Source organism: Pomacea canaliculata, linkage group LG14 (assembly GCF_003073045.1).
Source record: "Pomacea canaliculata isolate SZHN2017 linkage group LG14, ASM307304v1, whole genome shotgun sequence".
NCBI lineage: Eukaryota > Metazoa > Mollusca > Gastropoda > Architaenioglossa > Ampullariidae > Pomacea > Pomacea canaliculata.
Window position 1 is genome coordinate 7,080,064 of NC_037603.1, and position 19,751 is coordinate 7,099,814.

General features: G+C 39.4%; 1 protein-coding gene across 3 annotated transcripts; it reads right to left on the reverse strand.

The window, feature by feature from the left end:
* Nucleotides 1-111: 111 nt before the first annotated feature.
* Nucleotides 112-18,017, reverse strand: LOC112555087 (LIM and senescent cell antigen-like-containing domain protein 1). Of its 3 annotated transcripts, none has more exons than XM_025223285.1 (12): nt 17,884-18,017; nt 7,780-7,890; nt 7,400-7,445; nt 7,068-7,134; nt 6,428-6,548; nt 5,997-6,068; nt 5,619-5,699; nt 5,214-5,364; nt 4,550-4,642; nt 4,025-4,073; nt 3,663-3,738; nt 112-3,423 (listed from the first exon to the last, which is right to left on the reverse strand). In XM_025223285.1, exons 1-12 carry the CDS (start codon nt 17,892-17,894, stop codon nt 3,309-3,311), a joined length of 993 nt encoding a protein of 330 aa, XP_025079070.1. In that variant the 5' UTR covers nt 17,895-18,017; the 3' UTR covers nt 112-3,308. The 3 variants fall into 3 exon arrangements, with proteins under 3 accessions (XP_025079070.1, XP_025079069.1, XP_025079068.1); XM_025223284.1 differs by lacking the exon at nt 17,884-18,017 and adding an exon at nt 13,157-15,456; XM_025223283.1 differs by lacking the exon at nt 17,884-18,017 and adding an exon at nt 10,184-11,090.
* Nucleotides 18,018-19,751: the final 1,734 nt, after the last annotated feature.

Genomic DNA, 19,751 nt, shown 5'->3' on the forward strand with positions numbered 1-19,751 from the left:
AAGTTGCACTAAGGAAGCAGCAACTGGTGCACTCTGTCAACGGAAAATCAGTGTGCCTAGATTCACAATTAACACAATTTTCCCAATATTCTGACAACATTCAAGTACAGGTAAAATGTTAGATTATGATTTATTACATTTTGTATATATTTAATACACAGTTACAATGACATTATAATTCTTTAGAAGAAAATGCCTAATGTCAGCACTTGGCAGAAATATCCCCTTATGATACTACAGCATAAGGAGAACATTATACACCAAATAACTTGTAAATGCAAGCAAAGAACTGTCAGTGTCTACTATAGCCAGTCTCATCAATATACTTCTCATCTTCTCTGTAGCACCATAGGCAAAACAAATTTCTGATGATCAGTTATTGCCTGAAGACAGATCTTTAAGATAGGAACAACTTATTAACCCACTCATGCAGTATTAATTACAAAGACTTCACATAGATCCACTCAATTAAAACTTTAACAAATTTATATTTAATAATAGGAAAACCTTGAGTACCTAGCAAAAAAAGAAAAAAAAAAATTCACAGACAAGAGTGTTGTGAATTCTATCAAATAAGAAATAATAAAGCAGCTGACTAGGTAAGCAAGTAATACTTGTCTTAAAAGAGCACTTCTCATCACAGACCTACAAGACTTGCCTTTCAAACCCCATATACAACCAGGGTTTCTTTGGCAACATTAACCAAAACTTAAAAACCACAGAAATGACTAATCTCAAAGTCATAGATTTATGAAAGGACACTTTTTACACACCTGGGCGTACACCTCTCCCCTGACTATAACTGACCTGGGTACACACTCACACCAAGCTCCAGCAGAAGTGGCGAGTACACCGATGTCTAGCTACTAACTGTATTGTGCTGATGATACTGATGCCTAGCTCTGTACTGTATTGCAGCCACAGCTTTAGGGAAATGGTAGGACTACGGACAAATGACTCTCATCATGTCAGATAATCAGATCAGCACACAAAGAGATTCAGACAGCATGTAAATAAACTGACTAAAGGGTGAAGGTGAAATGTGCTATGATTTAAAAAAAACCAAATATCTACAGAGACAGAGGTAAGGAGGGACTGCGTAAGCAGCCTCAAATCCTCTTTATGGAGTGAGAGGAACAGGCCAAAACCCATGTAAATAAGCAGCATAGTTAAAAAGAAAAAAAAGACTAAAATATGTGGGCTAAGGTTAGTCTTGATGAAAATGTGTCCCAGTCAACTACTAATCAATGCTTTCTGTCTCAGTCTTCTTGTCTGAGGACCTGCATCATTGCCTCCAAAGTCAGACTCAAGAACAAAGTCAAACATGTTGTGGCTTTAAAAGTCAGCCTGACAACCTGCAAACACTGGTATTCATTATGAGATGCAACAGACATTTCTAGTAACAGATGAAAAAATACAAGTTTATCTTTTTGGCACCTTTCATATCACATCATTAGGTTGTAGGTCATGTTAAACGGTTGCAGTGAAGGAGAACACAGAACTAACACAGAAGGGAGCGCTGTTATCAGTATTGTGAGTGCAACTGTTACATTTCAAAAAATAAAACAGTCATCAATCACTTTCTGAACTCTTAATTGCTTACTAAAACATTCTCAATTTACACATTAAATGAGAAATGAGAACCCATAATGAGCTCATGTGAATCATACAGATACAATACTTCAACATCAGTTGTTGCACGGTTTGAATAAGCAATCATTGTTTTCTCATTTAGAGGTTTTTTGCTTTTCATGTTTATTACATTTGTTGTTGGCATGTGTGTTGTATTAGGAATAACAGGTATGCATTAAAATCCCAGAAAAATGTCATTCCCCAGCTTTTATACCTGAAGACACTAATAATGTGACATTTACTGTTTTATGTTTACACACCACTCAGTCACCTTCCGAAAAAATACACAAGACACCATTTTAGACATGGCTTACAGAAGACTTGATGCCAGATTTATATGCTGACAGACTACAGCTGCCTCTATCACAAAATATACTTTTTTTCGTGTTAAGAAATTCTTTTCAAATGTAATTTACCTAGTTAAATGACTGGATTTTGTCCCTTTTTGTTTATATAGTTTTGCAGTAAAAATTATTGAGTAAGATGGGTTCAAACCGCTGAAGGGGCTTGACAATAAGGCCTGGATTCAAAGTGTTACACCTTAATGAGAACTACAACTGTGAAGTAGCTGTATCAGATTTAGCCCTGAATAAAACACAGGTTATCATGTGAAGAAGCCAGGTATGAGGTGTTTAGCCAAGTCAGTAAAGACATTATCATTGAAGTGAGGAATTCTCAAATTTCAGTTCTTAACAATGTAATATCTAACGTTTACATGAGCGTTTCTGGACACTACAACAATCTTTCTGGCATGTCTTGATTTCTCTAATAAAAGAGTATATCTTCAGTAGTTGGGTGGTCGAGTACTTACTGTCAGGTAAATATGATATACTGAACATTAACTGCAAGTGTATATTTTGTAACATAAAATATTTAAAAAGTCTTAAGGGTAGAAAAGCAGTAAAATAATGCTGCAACAGAAATAATGGAACACCTGTAAGGTATACATATACCAATACATATTATACTTGACTTTTTTCCCATGCATATATTATTCTTTAGTAGCTATCAAATGAATAAGCTAAGTTCTACATTGGTGTATAATTTGGCTATAACCATTTGGATTGTTGCCACAAAATTCAAAATGTTAAGAGAACTAATTTTACGACATACGATCGCTTGCAACGGTTTAAAGTACAATGACCTCAGGTGAAAGAAAGATGATAACTGCAGGTCTACAACACCGTTCCTGACTTGCTGTAACTGAATGTCTTCTCTACTAAGCCTGTGGACAGTTTCAGCTTCTAGAGGGCAATTAGCATTGGCAATTAGCTTCAAACGCTATTGGCACATTGGTGAAAAAAGGTTGCCTTCCAATGTTGTATGTTCCAATGCTGTGTGAAACCACAAACCCTAAAAAAAACAATGATCAGTTAGGCCTGCACAGCTGGTTTTACAGATCAAATGTCGGAAACAGGATGCCACCAAGGACCACATAGACAATGAACTCTTGTAAAGCAAAAGCCATGCAATTGTTCAGTCACCAAACAGAAACATTCTTTTATCAACAGCTATTAGCATCTACATTCCCCATTATTATTATATGACTGAAAGCCTCTGCAACATTTTCCTCGCACAACAGATTATGTGTACATAAGCAGGATCTCTAAAACCCAGACACAGCTAGGACCGGTCTTCTAAGCAAGGGGAGACTATCCAAGGCAGGCGACAGAGCTTCACTTCTTGTTCTGCTCATCATATGCCTTCTTAAGTCGCTTCTTCAGCTCCCCTGGAAACTTGTCGTAGCAGTTCTTGCATACAGGCTTCAGGTCAAACTCGAAAAATTTGGTCCTGTTAACATAATAAAAGATGTCCTTTAATATGCTGACATTTTCTAGACTGAATAACAGAAGATTAAATAAAATGCAACGAGCTGAAGGAACTACACGAGGGAATCACATCTGTGCTGTTTACTGCAGAAGGGGGAGAAGATTGCATATTTCAGGAGCTTTAGGAAATGAAAAAAAAAAAAAAAGGGAGGAAAGGAGGGTTATAGCAGTGGTCTCGAGGGCAGCGGACAGTTTTCTTACTTTTGACTCATCTTGCGGTCGCAGATGGAACAGGCAAAGTGATGGACACACCAAGCTTTGTTAAAAGCACTGAACACTGCAACAAGAGTGAAAGAGTAGCACTGAAAATGCTCCTAGTGACAGAAAAAACGTGGAAAAACTTAATATTCACATGTTATGCAAAACACTCACACACGTATGCACTTTCTCTCTACAGTTCTATCCTTGCCATGCTGATTGCGTTACATTGCCTTATCTCAATCGCCAACCATCATCACAAAGCCTGATCACAACAACAGAAATAACAGTTTATCTAAACTTATTCTGAGCAATCGATGACCAACATTATCTAATAGCACTGGGTATCATGCTAACATACATACCATCACCATTGATGATATTGTTGCAGACAAAACAAATGTTGCCGAACAGCTGAAACAAAGTTCAATAACATCTTGTATCCATCTAGTTTTACAATAACTTTCTCATTTAACCCCATTAAACATAGCCCTCATAGCAGCTTATAGAACACATTCACAGGGCTTATAGAACTAATTTTTGGAGGCTTATAGAACAAAACCCAACAAAATACTCAGCCTGCATGTCTTCTCTGACATAGATAAAAACCGATTGGGGTTTTATGCCGAGCCAGCAAGTAAGGTTATATCAAGGCAAGGCAGCCAGCTCTGTAAACAAATGATACATGCAGAGAAAGAAAAGTGTGCCCAAGACAACAGCTGAACCCAGGACAGCCAACCCTCATCGTATGGGCAACAGGCGCTAACTATTACGCCAATGGCCAAATCATCTAATGTTAAAGACTCTAACCTGACCATAAAATTCTGCGTCTAATGGTAGCTAATCTAATCTGACTAAAAAACTCTTCTCCTAATGGTACCTAATCTTACCTGGTGGTAATGGATCTCACAATAGGCCAGTCCTTTTTTCTCATAATGACGAGTACCAAGGAAAGGCTTCTCACACTTGGCACAAACAAAATGCTGAAACAAAAAACAAGCGACATGGAAGCACGAAGCTGGTGTTTTCACAGTGCTGTTGTGAAGTAGGAATCAGGTATATCAGATTATACTTGATGCTATCATAAGTAAATATAGATTAACAAACATGCTCTCTTTCTCTCTTTGTGTGTGTGAACGAGCCAAGTGGTGAAAATGATATGAATGTATGCATTCATTTTCTTTTATACACCATACACATCTATGTTTCGACTTCAATCACTGATCATGAAACTGTACTTTATCCTGCTTTGAAATGTCATTAAATAAACAGTTGTTCTCTCTCTATATATACACGCACACATATGTAGTCATCATGTGTCTTAAGGTGTGTGGGAGTGTGATTAACAGCTTTAAACTAGAACATGGCACAATACAATCATCATTATTATCATCTATATAAGGTGAGACACAACATGTATAACAGGCATGGTGGACACATTGTCTTGGGTATGGCAACAACAAACACAAACCTCTACATGCCATGTCTTGCCCAACACGTTGTAACAGGCATGGTGGACACATCATGCTGAGCATAGAAACAACAAACACAAACCTCCACATGCCATGTCTTGCCCAGAGCATGAACCACACGCTCCTCGATGGGCCGGCGGCAGGCACCACATATGGGTATGCCCATCTTGTCATGGCAACGCAGGCAGTACAGTTCTCCATCCTTTTCACGGGCCTCGGTATTCAGCTCAACACTGTCACATTCAAAAGAAAAAAAACAAACCCAAAACTATAGTTACCAATGGTAAAAACATATAGCACAACAAGGATAGTTAGAAAATTTCAGAGCTTCTTCATACTTGGGCAAAATGGAATGATCCAAGTGTCCAATAATAATGCCTTGCTTACTAAAGCAAAGATGATGAATAGTGTGGGGTGTATAAAAGTGTCAAGATCAAGAAAAATTGCTGGCAGTTTGGTGCAAGCAGATGCTGCAAATTGCTCTCACCCACAAGAGTTGCAGTTGAAATGATAAGGATGGTAGGCCTCTCCCTTGAACTTGATGTGTCCATTGACTTCAATCAGGTCACTGGAAAACAGGTGATGTCAACAGGCTCTGACCCATGTGTCTTTCACAAAAATCTGTGCTACTACTTTGTGCTCACTTTCACAATACAATCCTTCTACCCTTACCAAAGAAAAAAACCAAAAACAAAAAAACAAAAAGAACACCAACAAAACTCTGAAGAAAATACTTGTAGCAGCAAATATTTTAAGAAACACCAAGAAACAAAATTCTCTTTGAGAAAACAAAATCACTGTATCGATGCATTTGTTTTCAAAAACCATCAATGTAGTTGACATGAAATGCTGTTATCCCACTTACTGGCACTTGTGGCAGACATATTTGCCAGTTCCACGAGCTTTCTCTTTAGCATTGCACTCTCTGCATAGGGCTCTGATTGGAAAATAAAAAATGAAGGCTTGAATTATATTCGATGCAGCTTCACATGATTACCAATATATCCCATGCTATCTACTCAAAATTACACCTTAAATCCCCAAATGTGATCTAGCCTATTTTGCTTTGAACAAGTTTGTTAAAACCTTAAATAAAAGAATATATCAAAATATGAATTCCAAGGTCCCACAAACCTCATGTTACAAAACTGTTATGCAAGAAAACTAAGTTGATATCAGCTGAGAAAATTGATAAATTGTGTATCATGAATTTAAATTACTTTTTCAACATCACTCATCTAAACACAAGCACTGCTAAATCAAACCGATAAATTTTTAATAACTGCTACAGCCTACCGCCCAGCATTCTTGACGAAGCCTGAGTCAGCCATGCAGTCACCACAAATCTGGCAGATAAAGCACTGTGGATGCCAAGAAGAATTCATGGCCTTGATTACCCGCCCACTGATGAACTCCCCTGTGACAGATATCGTAGCGTATGATTTTTAACTCATTCAATTGTGATGAAAAGTGACAAGACTGAACATTCAGAATGTTAGTGGTTGCACAAAGTACAATGTGTTTCAATATTTACATCTATATTTCAATAAAAACAACCATCATAGACACACCAATTTAAAAGCATTTTTGAAAATTTAAGTGACATGCCTTGCAAGAAATCTGGTTTTTGTTTTCTTGTACTAAATTCAAATGAAATATGGTAACCGTCATGAAAGTAGGTTACAAAACAGAAATGAAAGAAAGTATTAACATAATATATACAAACATAAATTGCCAAACAATGAAATATTGTATTAGAATATATATTAGACTTCAAAAATATTTACTATTACATTGCCACTTTTGATTGTTGGAGTACAAATGCATATTAAATTAAGTAACCAGCAACCATTTTATAGCACTAATGTCATACTGCAATCTGGGTCTACCCTAGATGTTCCTACAGCTACAAAGTTAAACTACATGAATGACATACCACACTTTCCGCAGCTAGGTGCAAAGAGGACACGAAAATCATGCTCGCAGTACTTGCGACCTTCAAACTGCAATGAGGAACAATGAATAAAACCGCCATTAAAATCTTAGTTTAAAGAACATAGAGTTAGTGTATTACACAATCTATCTGAGCATGATCAGCACAGAGAAGACACAGATTAGCAGATGTTATCAGACTCATATATTGTGTGTGTGAATGCATTCATGTAGATATATTCATACATAAGTGAGAGAGAGAGCAAAAGACATAGCACAAATGCCTTCAGAACAATCTTCATATCTGTCAGTCTCGGACAATCACAGGTGCCTTACCTCATAAAAGGTGCCTTCTGGAAATGGCTGAAAGCACTGGGCACACCTGTAAAAAGACAGGCCACATATACTCATATAGCCTGCAGTATCAATTCCTGACTCATTCTTCACAAGCAAGGCAGAGGTTTTCATAAACCATTCAGTCTAAACGATAACCATATGAACCACACAGTCTAAACCATAGCCATATGAAAAAAGAGCCAATTAAGAGTGACCTCTTTAGAAAAATTTACCATGAGCGACCAACAAATGTTACCCCTAGTGACCAGTAACAAAATTAAATGTAAATTGTCTCTTTCCACAATAACAGATCTTCAATAGTTATCTCCCTTGCTTTAACAACAATTTTGCAATTCTCTGTAAAAATGAAGACAACTCACACAAAACAAGATGTATGCCACACTTCGCCATTGGAGTTGATTATCTGCTCCTGCAGACCAAATCCATTGCCACATCGCCGGCACACTGCGTTGCCTAGCGACATCCCTGTACTGTAACAAAAATGAAGACAGTATACAATAAGCGTAAAAGCAAATCCTCTTTAACTTTATTAAGTCGCGCAGCTCTGTAAATCTTACATTCAGCAACTTCAACAAGTCACAGAACTCTGTAAAGTGTTACAATCAGCTGTTTGGGCAAGTCACATAGCTCTCTGTTATTCTCTACTTCCCCAAGTGAAGGACAAATAAATGTAAAATGTTATGCTCAGCTACTTCAACAAGGCCCACATAAGTGTTAGCTCAGCTCCTTCAACAAGTGAAAAGAATGCAAAAATTCACATTAAAAAGGCATCCTTCTCCACATTAATGTTTTGCCACTTAGCTACACTAAAAGGTTCAATGTGGATTACACTTGTTCCTCTGTCCATCGGAAACCTACCATGCACCATTTCACAAAAAAGTCAACAGAAATTAAGGATTTAGTGTTGGTAGTGAAGGGTTTGGAGATGGCTGATAAGACCAACCTAGGCAGCAATAAGTTTCCCATATGTGGAGTGAATAAGTGAATAAGTTTCCCATATGTGTAGTTTTGGAGACTTGAATGCTGGGGTAGGGGGAAATGTTTTTGGATACCCATTCAGAAGACTTGCCTTTACAACCCTATATGATCCTCTTATCAACGATTAGAACTGAAGCTATCTTTAAAATCTGTCTTCTCTGAATTGTATTAAGATCTTAATATTGTATTAATATCATAAAATTAAGATGTAGAAGACAATTTGTGTAGTACAATAGCATCACCAGCACACCTAATGCTGAGCCCTACAACAGCACTGCAGCCATGTTTATTTGGTACAGATAGACATCAAGAAAAAGAATATGTTTTACAAATGACATTGCACTAGGAATTAGTCTTGATGATGATGGCCATCACTTACTCCATAAACACTAACCCACACTCACAGATGTCACTATTTGAGAACCCCAACAAAATTCCTTCCACACACACACTTTCTCTCCCTCTGTCCTTAATATAAGGTGTTAGCTAATAATAAAGCTAATGTTGATCCTTAATGTGAAGTATTTAAATCCCCAACACAGTTATTGATTCTTCTGTTAAGTGTTAGAATCACCAGCACACTTAATGTTAATCTTTAACACCAAGTGGTAGAATAACATCACCAGAAACATTTAATGCCTTGATATGAAGTTAGCTTTTGCCAGGTGTTCAGTTACAGCATAACATTTTTAACATAGCGTCTTGTGTAGGTGTGTGTGAGAGTGAGAGAGAGAATGTAGATTAGAGTGGTAAAGGCAAGGTTTACCAGCACGCAGATAAACTTTACACAGCGACATTAAAGTTTTCGCCTAGAAAGGGATGGAGGCAAAAGCTGGAAGCCTAGGCTGGTAACAGGTGGCAGACATCAAAAGGGAGGAGCTACATCTGTCAAATCAGCCCAAGGTCGCCATACAGGTAAATATAGAAAACTTCACAATGGAGGAAATCCACAAAAATGAACTGAAAGAAAGGGAGGGTTAGTGACATTCTCCTGATGATATGATCTAGGTTTCTGATGGCCAATATATACTCTGCTAGTGATATGGCTCTCCAATCTGTTGATCTCAGCGACATGTTGATCTACGAATATCATCCAGCAGAAGAACGACCTGGCATTCCCATCAACTTCACAGAGAGAGCCACAGGAATTTTGTTAATTTACCAAATGGTTAAGCTTGCTGCATAATAATTTCAACTATTCCACTCTTCTCTCATCTAGACAACAACGATTTCTACTTTGCACCACAGGAATAAGCTTTGGTAACAAAATTTATGTTTATCAAGTTTTTGACCAAAAAAACCCAAACAAATAAAAACAACAACTTGTTAAACAAGCCAAATGCAAAGTCTTGTGCTCTGTTGCTCTACAGTGTCAATGAAATGGGTGTAAAATGTGACAATCATTGCCTATAAATAGACTACAGGGTGACCTGCAGCTGGGACTGCAGACAAGAATCACTGTATGTAGAACCCCCTCCATCTTGAAGAGTATTTGAACCTTAAACAAAGAATCCCTAAAAATCAAACTCTGAACCCTGACTTTATTAAAAAGCCAGCATGACCAGAGATGGGCTGTACATAGGGTGTTAATTTGGACGATAGTAAGCCCAACTTTATTTTTCTGTGAGGTCTTCAGTTACAAGTCGATTATTCAAACCTACCTTACACACAACTTTGCGAAATTACATGCATCCCACCACTGGGGGTCTCAAACAGGCACACAATTTGTGACCTCATCTGCATCCTAACCGGGAAGCGGGGGCTCAAACACACATACACACTCACCCGGGATCAGGCTGTGGCAGCCCCTGGCCTGTGTCCTCATCATGTGTGTTATCTCCATGCGCTATTCGCCTCCGCTGAAAGAGAGGTGACTGAGTTTTTTCATTCAGAGACTGCAGGCGGATCTGTGGAGTCTGCTCCCTGCCTGTAGCTTGGCTTGCCATGATACGGCCAGCAGGTGTCGTTCTCACTCACCAGGACTGCGCAAGCACTGAGCTACTTATTCCTCAAAGCTGCCGATTCAATCACAGGTGACCGTCAGCACTCTGATGAAACTCGCAACAGACTCAACACTCTCGCCACGTATCCAAGGCAACGAGCGACCCGTGCAGATCACACGGACACCCGAGGTTTCAAAATGTGGGCAGAAGGGACCTTCACCCACCTCAGTGGTGGCGCCTCAGTCCCCGTCTTTTGTGCATCGGCGAACCGAGCTGGCAAGCGACCCCCGGCGCGTGTGTTTGGTGTGATGACAACAAAACTTTTATCTTCTATTTCTCCATATTCGTCCTTTCCCCTTCCTGGACGACAGCTCTGAAAACTGACGCTCTGTCAGCGTGCAGTCTGCCGGCGACAAGCAGAACTTACAGTCGGGACAAGCGCCAGCAGCAGGTGAGAAGCGGACAGGTGTTGCGTCGTGGGATGTTCAGGTAACGTGTGTGAAGTCGGACAACATGAGGCCAGGTAATCACCCAATTCCGACCCGCCTGGCCGACTCGCTTATAAGCTCCCATCCCTCACCCACCCGTCACCGTGCACACAATATGGCGACGCTGCGTGCGAGCAACAGACACCAGGTGAGGCCAGGTGAAACTTGATAACAAGCGTGTTACACGATCGTCTTTCACGTCACTCTGATTAAGTAATCTAAGCAGACGAACTGGGTGTGGATCTGGGTATGGAGGTGTGAACAGGTAAAAAAACAAAAAATGCAGTCAGCCGAATGTCCCTGAAACGCGTAAGGCACCCTCGACACCTACCTTGGGTCAAGGTGATAGGCACTGAGCATGCGCCACAGGGAAATAACAATAAACACAACAACAAGCGCGATGCAGTTCCTTTTGTCTGCTGCGCGGTGTCCCAGCTCCCCAGCTGTCGCGCACAGGTGTAATTTCATATCGGCTCCGTCACGCCTGAGTTGTTATCCTACCCCCCCCCCCCAAACCAACGCCAACTCCTCCACCACAGTCGTTATGTGGGTCACTGGGGCTTTTCCCTGACAGCCACCATGTGAACACTCCAAACTTCTCTGACCACTCAAAGTTTACAGGCGAAATACAAACTTTGATATTAGCATGTTTGAATGACAAGATGTGAATTAACAAGCACACCTGTGGAGATATGGAAACAAAGAGTTGAAGTAACACACAGATGCTGAGAAGTGGAAGAACTATCACAAGAATGTAGATGTAAAGTAACAGGTGCTACACTGTAACTTGATCCCCCTCCAATGCCTTTCACCAAAGATGTGTACATACATATGAAACAGAGAACACAGACATGGAAGTTCTGGTTTTCTAATGCATATTCTTCCATGGCCAACAATTACTTCAAAGCAAATCCTCCTCGTACACCTACTGAAACTTTGGTGACAGGTGCACTTCAAGTGGTGTGTAATCATCACTGGTCAGCACAAACAGTGTGACCTATCTTGGTTGTGATGCTTTGGGATAACAAGTACACATGTATTATCGCACTCAAATGTAGTTTGTTCCACCGCTGTGTTCAAATGCCTGAGTACCCTCAAAATTTGGCTGTTGAATGCCTGTGTTAGATGCCTGTGTAGACTGGAGTTTTGATTGTGAAATGACAGATAAGGTGTGGCCCTACCCCTGCCTGTACACCAGCCGCCTTGAAATAGCTTGCCTGTCTGCTGCTGAAGAGCATGTACTCTTCAAGTTCACCAGTGGATTTAGGAACTGCAGAAGTGACAATGACAGATACCTAAGATCTTTTACTTTTATAAGTAAATACACAACCTGTACACGCATGTGACAAGGGACTCCTGTAAGTGAGCGTTGAAGACAAGGACCTGACATTTCAGGCCTAAGAACAAGATCCTAACATGACTGCTAGTTCAGATGATGGTCTCTTGTCAAAGCTTCTGCAAATCATGTGTGGTGGTAGATTACCTACCCTGCAGATATCTTACAGTGGCAGGTGTGCACTAGATGTTCACAAATGAAAGCTCGAAAAGAACGCATAATACTTTAAAGTAGGTAACAAGCCTTTATCATCACAATCATTGATATTAGCGCCATCATCATTTAGGGTTATATCTATGATATCAGCTTATAGTCCGACATTTATGGTATTTGTTTTAGGCACACAAATGACATTACATGATTTATGCACACAGATGGCATTAATTATTTTATGCACACATGGTATTACTTGTTAGATGAAGATGGCATGATGTGCTTTATGCACATAGACAACATTACTTGATTTATGCACAGTTACAAGCTGCTTACACAATAGCCATGTTGATAATAATAATGACAATGAGGTAAGTTTCAATGACCTGAAAACTATGTATTTTCATACTCTATTTTAATAATTATCTGTTTTTAATGAACCACTGCATACATACACACAGCTTAGAAAAACATGACTTATCAACTCATTCTCATTTATAGTTGACATTATCTCTTACACACTTGTAGATATTATTTAAAATGACATTTTGGAGGCTTAACAACGAATCTGTAAAGAAGGGCACACCCAAGGCACTAGTGACACACCGGACATGGCCCATGGGTGATTTAGTTGTAGTTCAGATTGTTACTGTGTTTATATGTGATGACCTATTTTCCTGCCTGGAACCTACCCTACCAAACCTATATTTACCGTACAAACGATGAGCTTGAGAAACAGAAAAAAAAAAAACAAAACAAAACAAAAAAAAAACAAAACTATGCAGAGAATGATATGTTAACATTCTGTAGTGAATGATGTGTTAACAAAGGCTGTTACCTGTAGTCCACATGGTGAGCTTGATCCATGTTGTTGTCAGTTACCTCAACTCAGAAAAGAAAACTTGCACTGTTAATAACCAGTTTTGAAAGATTTTAGTTCATGTGACAGAAATATCCCACTGGCTTGCAGTCAGTTATGGTCCAGAGAGAAAAGCAAAAGGACTTGTGCTTTAATGATTTAATAATCCCTGTACTTGTCTACGTCTTCATCTGCTTTAGTTCACACAAAGCGATGGCAGTCATGGAGGTGATGCAGCTCGTCAGCAGAAGCTGTCACAAATAGGATATTTGTTCACTGTGGATATTTTTGCTCCTTCTGGTTCAAAGAATTTACCACAGCTTTGAGTTGATAAGTTGTGTTTTCAGACACTAAATAAGTGTCTATGATTCAATCTTTCAATCATAAGCTGCAGCAGAAGGTCTTCAACAGCTTGTCATCTCCAGTACAGTCCTGTGGTGTAACTGAGTTGTGACACAACACCATCAACCAAAAAGTCTATAAGAGAAAATGGCTTTGGAGAAAAAAACACTGCAATTGTCTTCATACTCAGTGAAATGGAAAAATGTGCTTTAGAAAGAAATAGTGCTCTAAATTAAAAACACTTTAACTCTCAACTTTCTCTGTAAGACGAGCAACACACGATATCCACCCATAAAAATGGAGCTGACTGGCTTTCAAAAGCCGGCACAGAGATGATCAAGTGTTGCAACACTTATACTGCTGTTCACTCTGATTGTCACAAAACTTGGTTCTCTCTCCTGCCTTGAGACAATTTCCTTCCTATCAAGAGCTTGTATCCTTATAAACTCATGTCCATTTTGCACACTAGACACTAGAAACAGCCTCCTAGTTGCTGTCTGCTGAGTCAACTCTTTCTGCATCCAGACACATCACTTGCACTTTGACCTCTCTGGTCCCCTGAAGACAAGTTGCTGTAGCTGCTGGTTGCAAGTCAGGGGAGGTCCCAGACAGCCAGCACCTCTGCTGTGAATGCCAGAGAGGAGAGGAGCACAGGAAAATCAATATACAAGGCTCTTTCTTACTCAAGAGATTCCAACACTGCACAGCCACTGTATCTTGGATGAGTAACTGAAACTATTCCTGGGTCTGATTCATCAGCAGGACCAGCCAGCTGAGGAAATAAAAGGTTCATGCAGAGGACTCTTGTGTGTTTGCTGGATTCTCCAGCTTTATTGAGAAACAAGTCAAGAGTGGATTGGTCTTGATCTCGAACTCTTATTACAGTGGAATAGATGCTTTCAAAAGTTTCTCTTAAAACTTACACCAAACTGTTGATGACGCAGCTACTATATCAACTGTTTTGACAGACTAGAGGACAAATACTGTTCAGAACATTTTCTTGGAATTCTGGCAAAGTATTTTCCACATGAAACATCTTTCTTCATATGATGATTGGGGTGGACAATGTTATTCTGTAGTGTGCACAAAACCCCCTGAAAATCAGCACAGGTCAACGTAAAATGTTTCTCTGAATCTGAAGGTTTCTATTTCATGCTGAAGAATTTCACAATGTTCCACACAGATCCTAAATAAAAAGCTGGAATCCTTATCTAAATTATATATGTATGAGAAAAAAGTAGTTTTCTGCTGGACGTATGTACAGAATAAACACAGAGGTCGGCACCACTTATCTTGCAAGGAGACGACTCCATCTTAAAGGAAGTGATGTAAGCCAATATATTCTTGCTGTTAATATTAGGCATCTGACTTGCCTTGAAGGAACAGTTCCTTGTTCATGTTTAGAATTTAGCTTGCTTTGAACGTAACACTAATATTTACATTCCTCTTGAAATTGTCTCAAGCTCAGGTGATTCACTTTTGTGCAAACATCCAGATTTGAGGCTACAAATATACGTACCACAAAGCCAGCTCTGTCTTGGCCATAATGCTTTGGTAGCTATGTCATAAACAGTATATGCTAAATGCTTTGAGCAGTTTACTGTTAATCAAATCCCTCAAAAGTATGGTTGAAAATATCCTTAGATGTGAGACACAGTTCTTTGTTAAGTTTCTAATGTCACAAAGCCAACATCAGCTACTACTTGGCCGATGTTGCGCCATATGACATACAGCATCGGTAAACAACTTTAAGTCACCACGGTGATGTCCTGCTACGTGGATTTCAAGCTGTGCTACAGGCAGCACATCCGCTACTTAGAGACACACTCCCAACAGGCTTCAGGTTCCTTCGCACTGTAAACTTCTGAGTGTTGGCTACACAGTGAAGGTCTAGTCTCACGGGTACCACAAACATTTCAACACACAGAAAGCACTTGTCTTATCTTTCCCCCAAGCTTTCTTTCAGAAAATATTCATTTTCTCCAAATGCATTTGGCATCACACAGAAGTAGAACGGTCTCTACCCCTCCTCCACATTCTATTTGAAGGAAAAAATGTTTAAATTTTCTATCAAAAAGTGAAATCGATATTTGTTGATTTCCACAAAAAAAAAAAAAAGGCATCATTTTCATTCCACTAAGCCTTGCTTTTGACTGCCCCATTATATAAGAGACCATGCTCTAGTCATGAAACATTATGAGAAACTCTAGTCAAGCAAACATTCATCTCCTAAAACCCCCAGAGGATGGCATGCTTTAATGCAAAATGCTGTCTTGGCATGGAGTGAGAGAGGAAGAAAATGAATACAAGCATTAGGGCCTCTGTTAGACATAAAAAATTACCCAGGACAGACATGACAAACAGGCAACAGACAGTAGACAGCAGGGGCTCCTTGCTGCTTATAAAGGTTTTCCTTCATTTTGCTACAGTCTTCAATCTTTACTTATGAACAGAACTTAATAAAGCTGCATTCATCTTTTACTTTTATTCAAAAAAAAAACCTTATGAAAACAACACAGTTTCTGATCATATTCCCCATCATTTTCCCTTACTAAATTTTTCTCTCTCTTTTGTGTACTTAGCACGCGCACACACACACCGCACACACACACACACTTTTTTTTAACCTCATGATCAAATTAAAAGATACAAAAGTTGACAAATTAACATGTCGCTATAAACAATGCTAATGTAATTTAGTTCCTTGTAATATAAGGCTGTAATCTTTTAATGTTGCCGCTTGTGAAGTAAGCTGAATGTGGGAATGCTGAGAGCTGGTCATCTTAGAAGGTCTTAGCTAGAACAAGCCACATTTTAAAATGATGTATGGATAACAGTACAGCATTCTTTGAAGCAAGACAACTAGCCTTGTAAGCAGTCATTGAAATGTCAAGTACATAGGAAATGACACTTCCTGACATCAGGAACACCACAAAGCTGATAAAGAGTATGATCACACAAAATTCTTTGTAGCATTCTGAAATCACACATATGCACAGCAACTTATTCTGATTATTTCTTCATTCTGTCCCTGTCTGTGAATCTATGTTAGAGCAAATTCTATACCATACAAAAACTTTTCTCCACAATACTGATAGCCAGAATTTAAAACCCCAAACACTGCACTAAAGCCATTATACACAAATGTAGTTTAAATCCTGAAGATGGTTCAACTTCAAATTTTTTGTTTTATATATATATTACAACCACTGATTGCAACATATATACATTACTGTTATGTTAGCACAGTTTGCTTTCATGCAATCTGATTTTGAAAATAGCTCTTGCATTGAAATCACAGCTGCAACTCACTGTCCTTCCCTCCCCATTCATGTAAACTATATAGACTACAAACATTAGCACATACTTCCATGTTCATGTATAATATGTGAGTCAAACACATGGGACACCACAAAAATGATGCATGTGAAGCCACAGGGCACCCAGAAGCTGACACACTGCTCAGAGTAGTTTTTTTTCTTTTTTTTGATGGGTTGGTGGGATTAAATATATACAGGCTAATTGTGGGGAATGTGAAATAAAGTAACCAGTGGTTTTACTTGGAATTCTACTTCAGAATGTCGTGTGGCTTTACCAGTGTCTGAAGAATTGTGAATATATATTTCTGGATATTTTTTTCTTTAGGAAATTTGGAAAACATATGATTGGCATGTGAACAAAAATTGCTTGTAATATGCACAAATGAAACAACGTAACGTTGTGTAATTATTATTAGCTTGTTTTGAATTCTCACCAATCCCTCGTCTACTAAAAAAAAAAAAAAAACACCCCATAATAATAATTTTTAAAAATCGTTGGATGTAAACAGTGTAAGGGAAGTAACTCCGGTCAGGCGTCACTCCCAGGGCAGGATTCCCAACATTCCATCCACAGTTACTTCCCTTTACGAATTTCTCGATAATCGTTTGTCTAACAGACTGCATTGGTGACGGTTGTCCGCGATTTGCACGACTACCACAGAGAACAAACCAACCACAAACGCACAACATTTAAATCTTCAGGACTCCAAGCTGTACAGGACGATCAAACCTGATAATTATAAAAACTAACGAACCGGCTCGCAGACAACTAGCAACGCCCCTGTTTCTTCCCTCACGGAAAGTTTTGTTATTTGTGTAAACAATGGCTAGTAACTTTAATCAATGTACTCAGAAAAGAGCTAAAACACAACACTATCCTATGATAATGTCTCACGTACACAATACCAACCGAGCTGTCGTAAGCAAAACAATCCCCCCGTCGAGAAAGGGGAATGGATGTCAACAAACAACAGCCACTGTTTGCTGTTTGTGGAAAAGTCGACAGGAAGTAAACAGAACAATCAAAGCTTTTTACATACTAACCTCCCAGTCATACAGCAAACTCGTCGCTTGTATCTTCTTGTTTTTTCCGCCGAGCCTTGAAAGCACCAGCACCTTTCTGAAGATAGAATACCGGAAGTGCGATGAGGTCACTACCGGTGGACGAATTAGGGCATGAGTCGGGAGGAGGCGGAGGGACTTTCCCGCTGCAGGTGGGGCGGCCTGTGGCTCCGCGGTTAGCGCCTGTCATGAACGCCGTTTGTGTTTGAAATTTCCCTTTTCTGACGAGATAAACTATTATAAAGGATACACTGGATAAACCTACTCCATGTATAGACATCATGTTATATTTATTCCTGTATAACTTGTAAAATAGTTGTAAAAATTAATTAACAAATTAGATGCCTTCTTAGAATTATGCTTTGTCAGCACTATACACTCAGTCCGTCCAGTCAGCTGCCCATACAGCATGCGCCAGTCTACACGCACATACAACAGTCTATTCGTCCACCTGTCTACTCATTGTTTACACGTCTACTGACTGCTTAATTATTTGTGTGCACATTCATCGAGTCATTCCAGCCCAGTCGGTTAAGTTTTTTTTCCCACACCGGAGCTAAGTCAGGTTGTTGACCGAATGTTATAGTCATCTTCAACTTCAGGCCACTCCTCTCTTCTTCCATTTGCATTCTTCTCTCGTGGATCCGCAAATACTTGGATTAATTAGGAATGTGACGAATGAAGACACACCTACCTCACACTTCATCTTTCTTGCTGTACTGCCTGTGTAATGAACTGGTGCCACATGAGTACTTCCTTTATGTTGTTGTTGTTTTTTGTCATATATATATAAAGGTAGAAACAATACAAAGAGCCTATTACTGTCGACGAGAAAAAGCGATCTTCTCTTCTCCAACTCCACACACACACTTGCATGCATACAATAACAAAGTAGAATGTGTCACAGATCCAGCCTGTTTATTTGAAAGAAAGACCGCCTGATGCACACAGTATTTCGTGTTTTATTACATGTTACATAGTATTGCGTGCATTACCGCTCGACTAGGTGTTTCATAAAAATTCATAATAAATAAATAATTAATATCGTAATAAATAAAAACGTAACCCCATGTGACCTCTCAAGCTGAACTTTCCACGTGACATCCTTCTTAGACCTTCAGCTTGTGTGGTCAGGGAACGTGTGACCAAATTAGCGACAAAGGACAGGTACAGGTGAAGATACAGGTAACAGGTGAGTTTTGGTAATCATAATGCAGACTGCACTGTCGTGCTGTATGAGTACGGGTTGCACTTTGTTCGGGTGCGGGCATTGTTTGTATGTCTGTGTGTTTGCGTGTGTGTATGAGAGAGAGAGAGAGAGGAGAATACATGTATAAAGGCCTTGTGTTTCTTTGCTGCGGACACAGAAAGCGGACTTCAAACGACTCTCGTCATACATGGTCGAGTGACTGGGCCCTTGACCTCTTGGGGTCAGTCGTGGCACGCTTTCAAACAGTGGTAAAGGTCAACAAATCAGGCCCAGATGTCAACAAACATCAGCAAACTAGAGTACACAGACATCGGGGTAATCAGCCAGGTACAGTTTGAAATCAGCGCAAGCTCTAATAGTTGCAAAAGCAAAACAAAACCGAATGGAACAGAAGTACATTTTCTGAACATCTAACATCTTACTGGGAAGTCTGACTGTTAGAAGTATATTTGCTTAGCATCTAATCCAACAATAAGACAGTACTAAGAATACTAATCCTTCCCTTCATGTTTTTTGGCATAATTTAGCTTTGACTAAATCACAAATCCCGCCTGAGTGGCCCAGAAGGACAAGCCACCATCGTCAAAACAAACAAACAAACAAATATTTCCTTCAGTAAAGGTTTCTGATCTTTGAAAGC

What these genes read in the sequence shown, in the direction of transcription:
- LOC112555087 (XM_025223283.1), bottom strand. Translation starts at nt 10,344, where the DNA reads ATGGCAAGCCAAGCTACAGGCAGGGAGCAGACTCCACAGATCCGCCTG. An exon ending in CTGCCACAGCCTGATCCCGG is followed by an intron (nt 7,891 to 10,183) that starts GTGAGTGTGTAT and finishes TTTTTGTTACAG; the next exon opens with TACAGGGATGTCGCTAGGCA. An exon ending in CAGAAGGCACCTTTTATGAG is followed by an intron (nt 7,135 to 7,399) that starts GTAAGGCACCTG and finishes TCCTCATTGCAG; the next exon opens with TTTGAAGGTCGCAAGTACTG.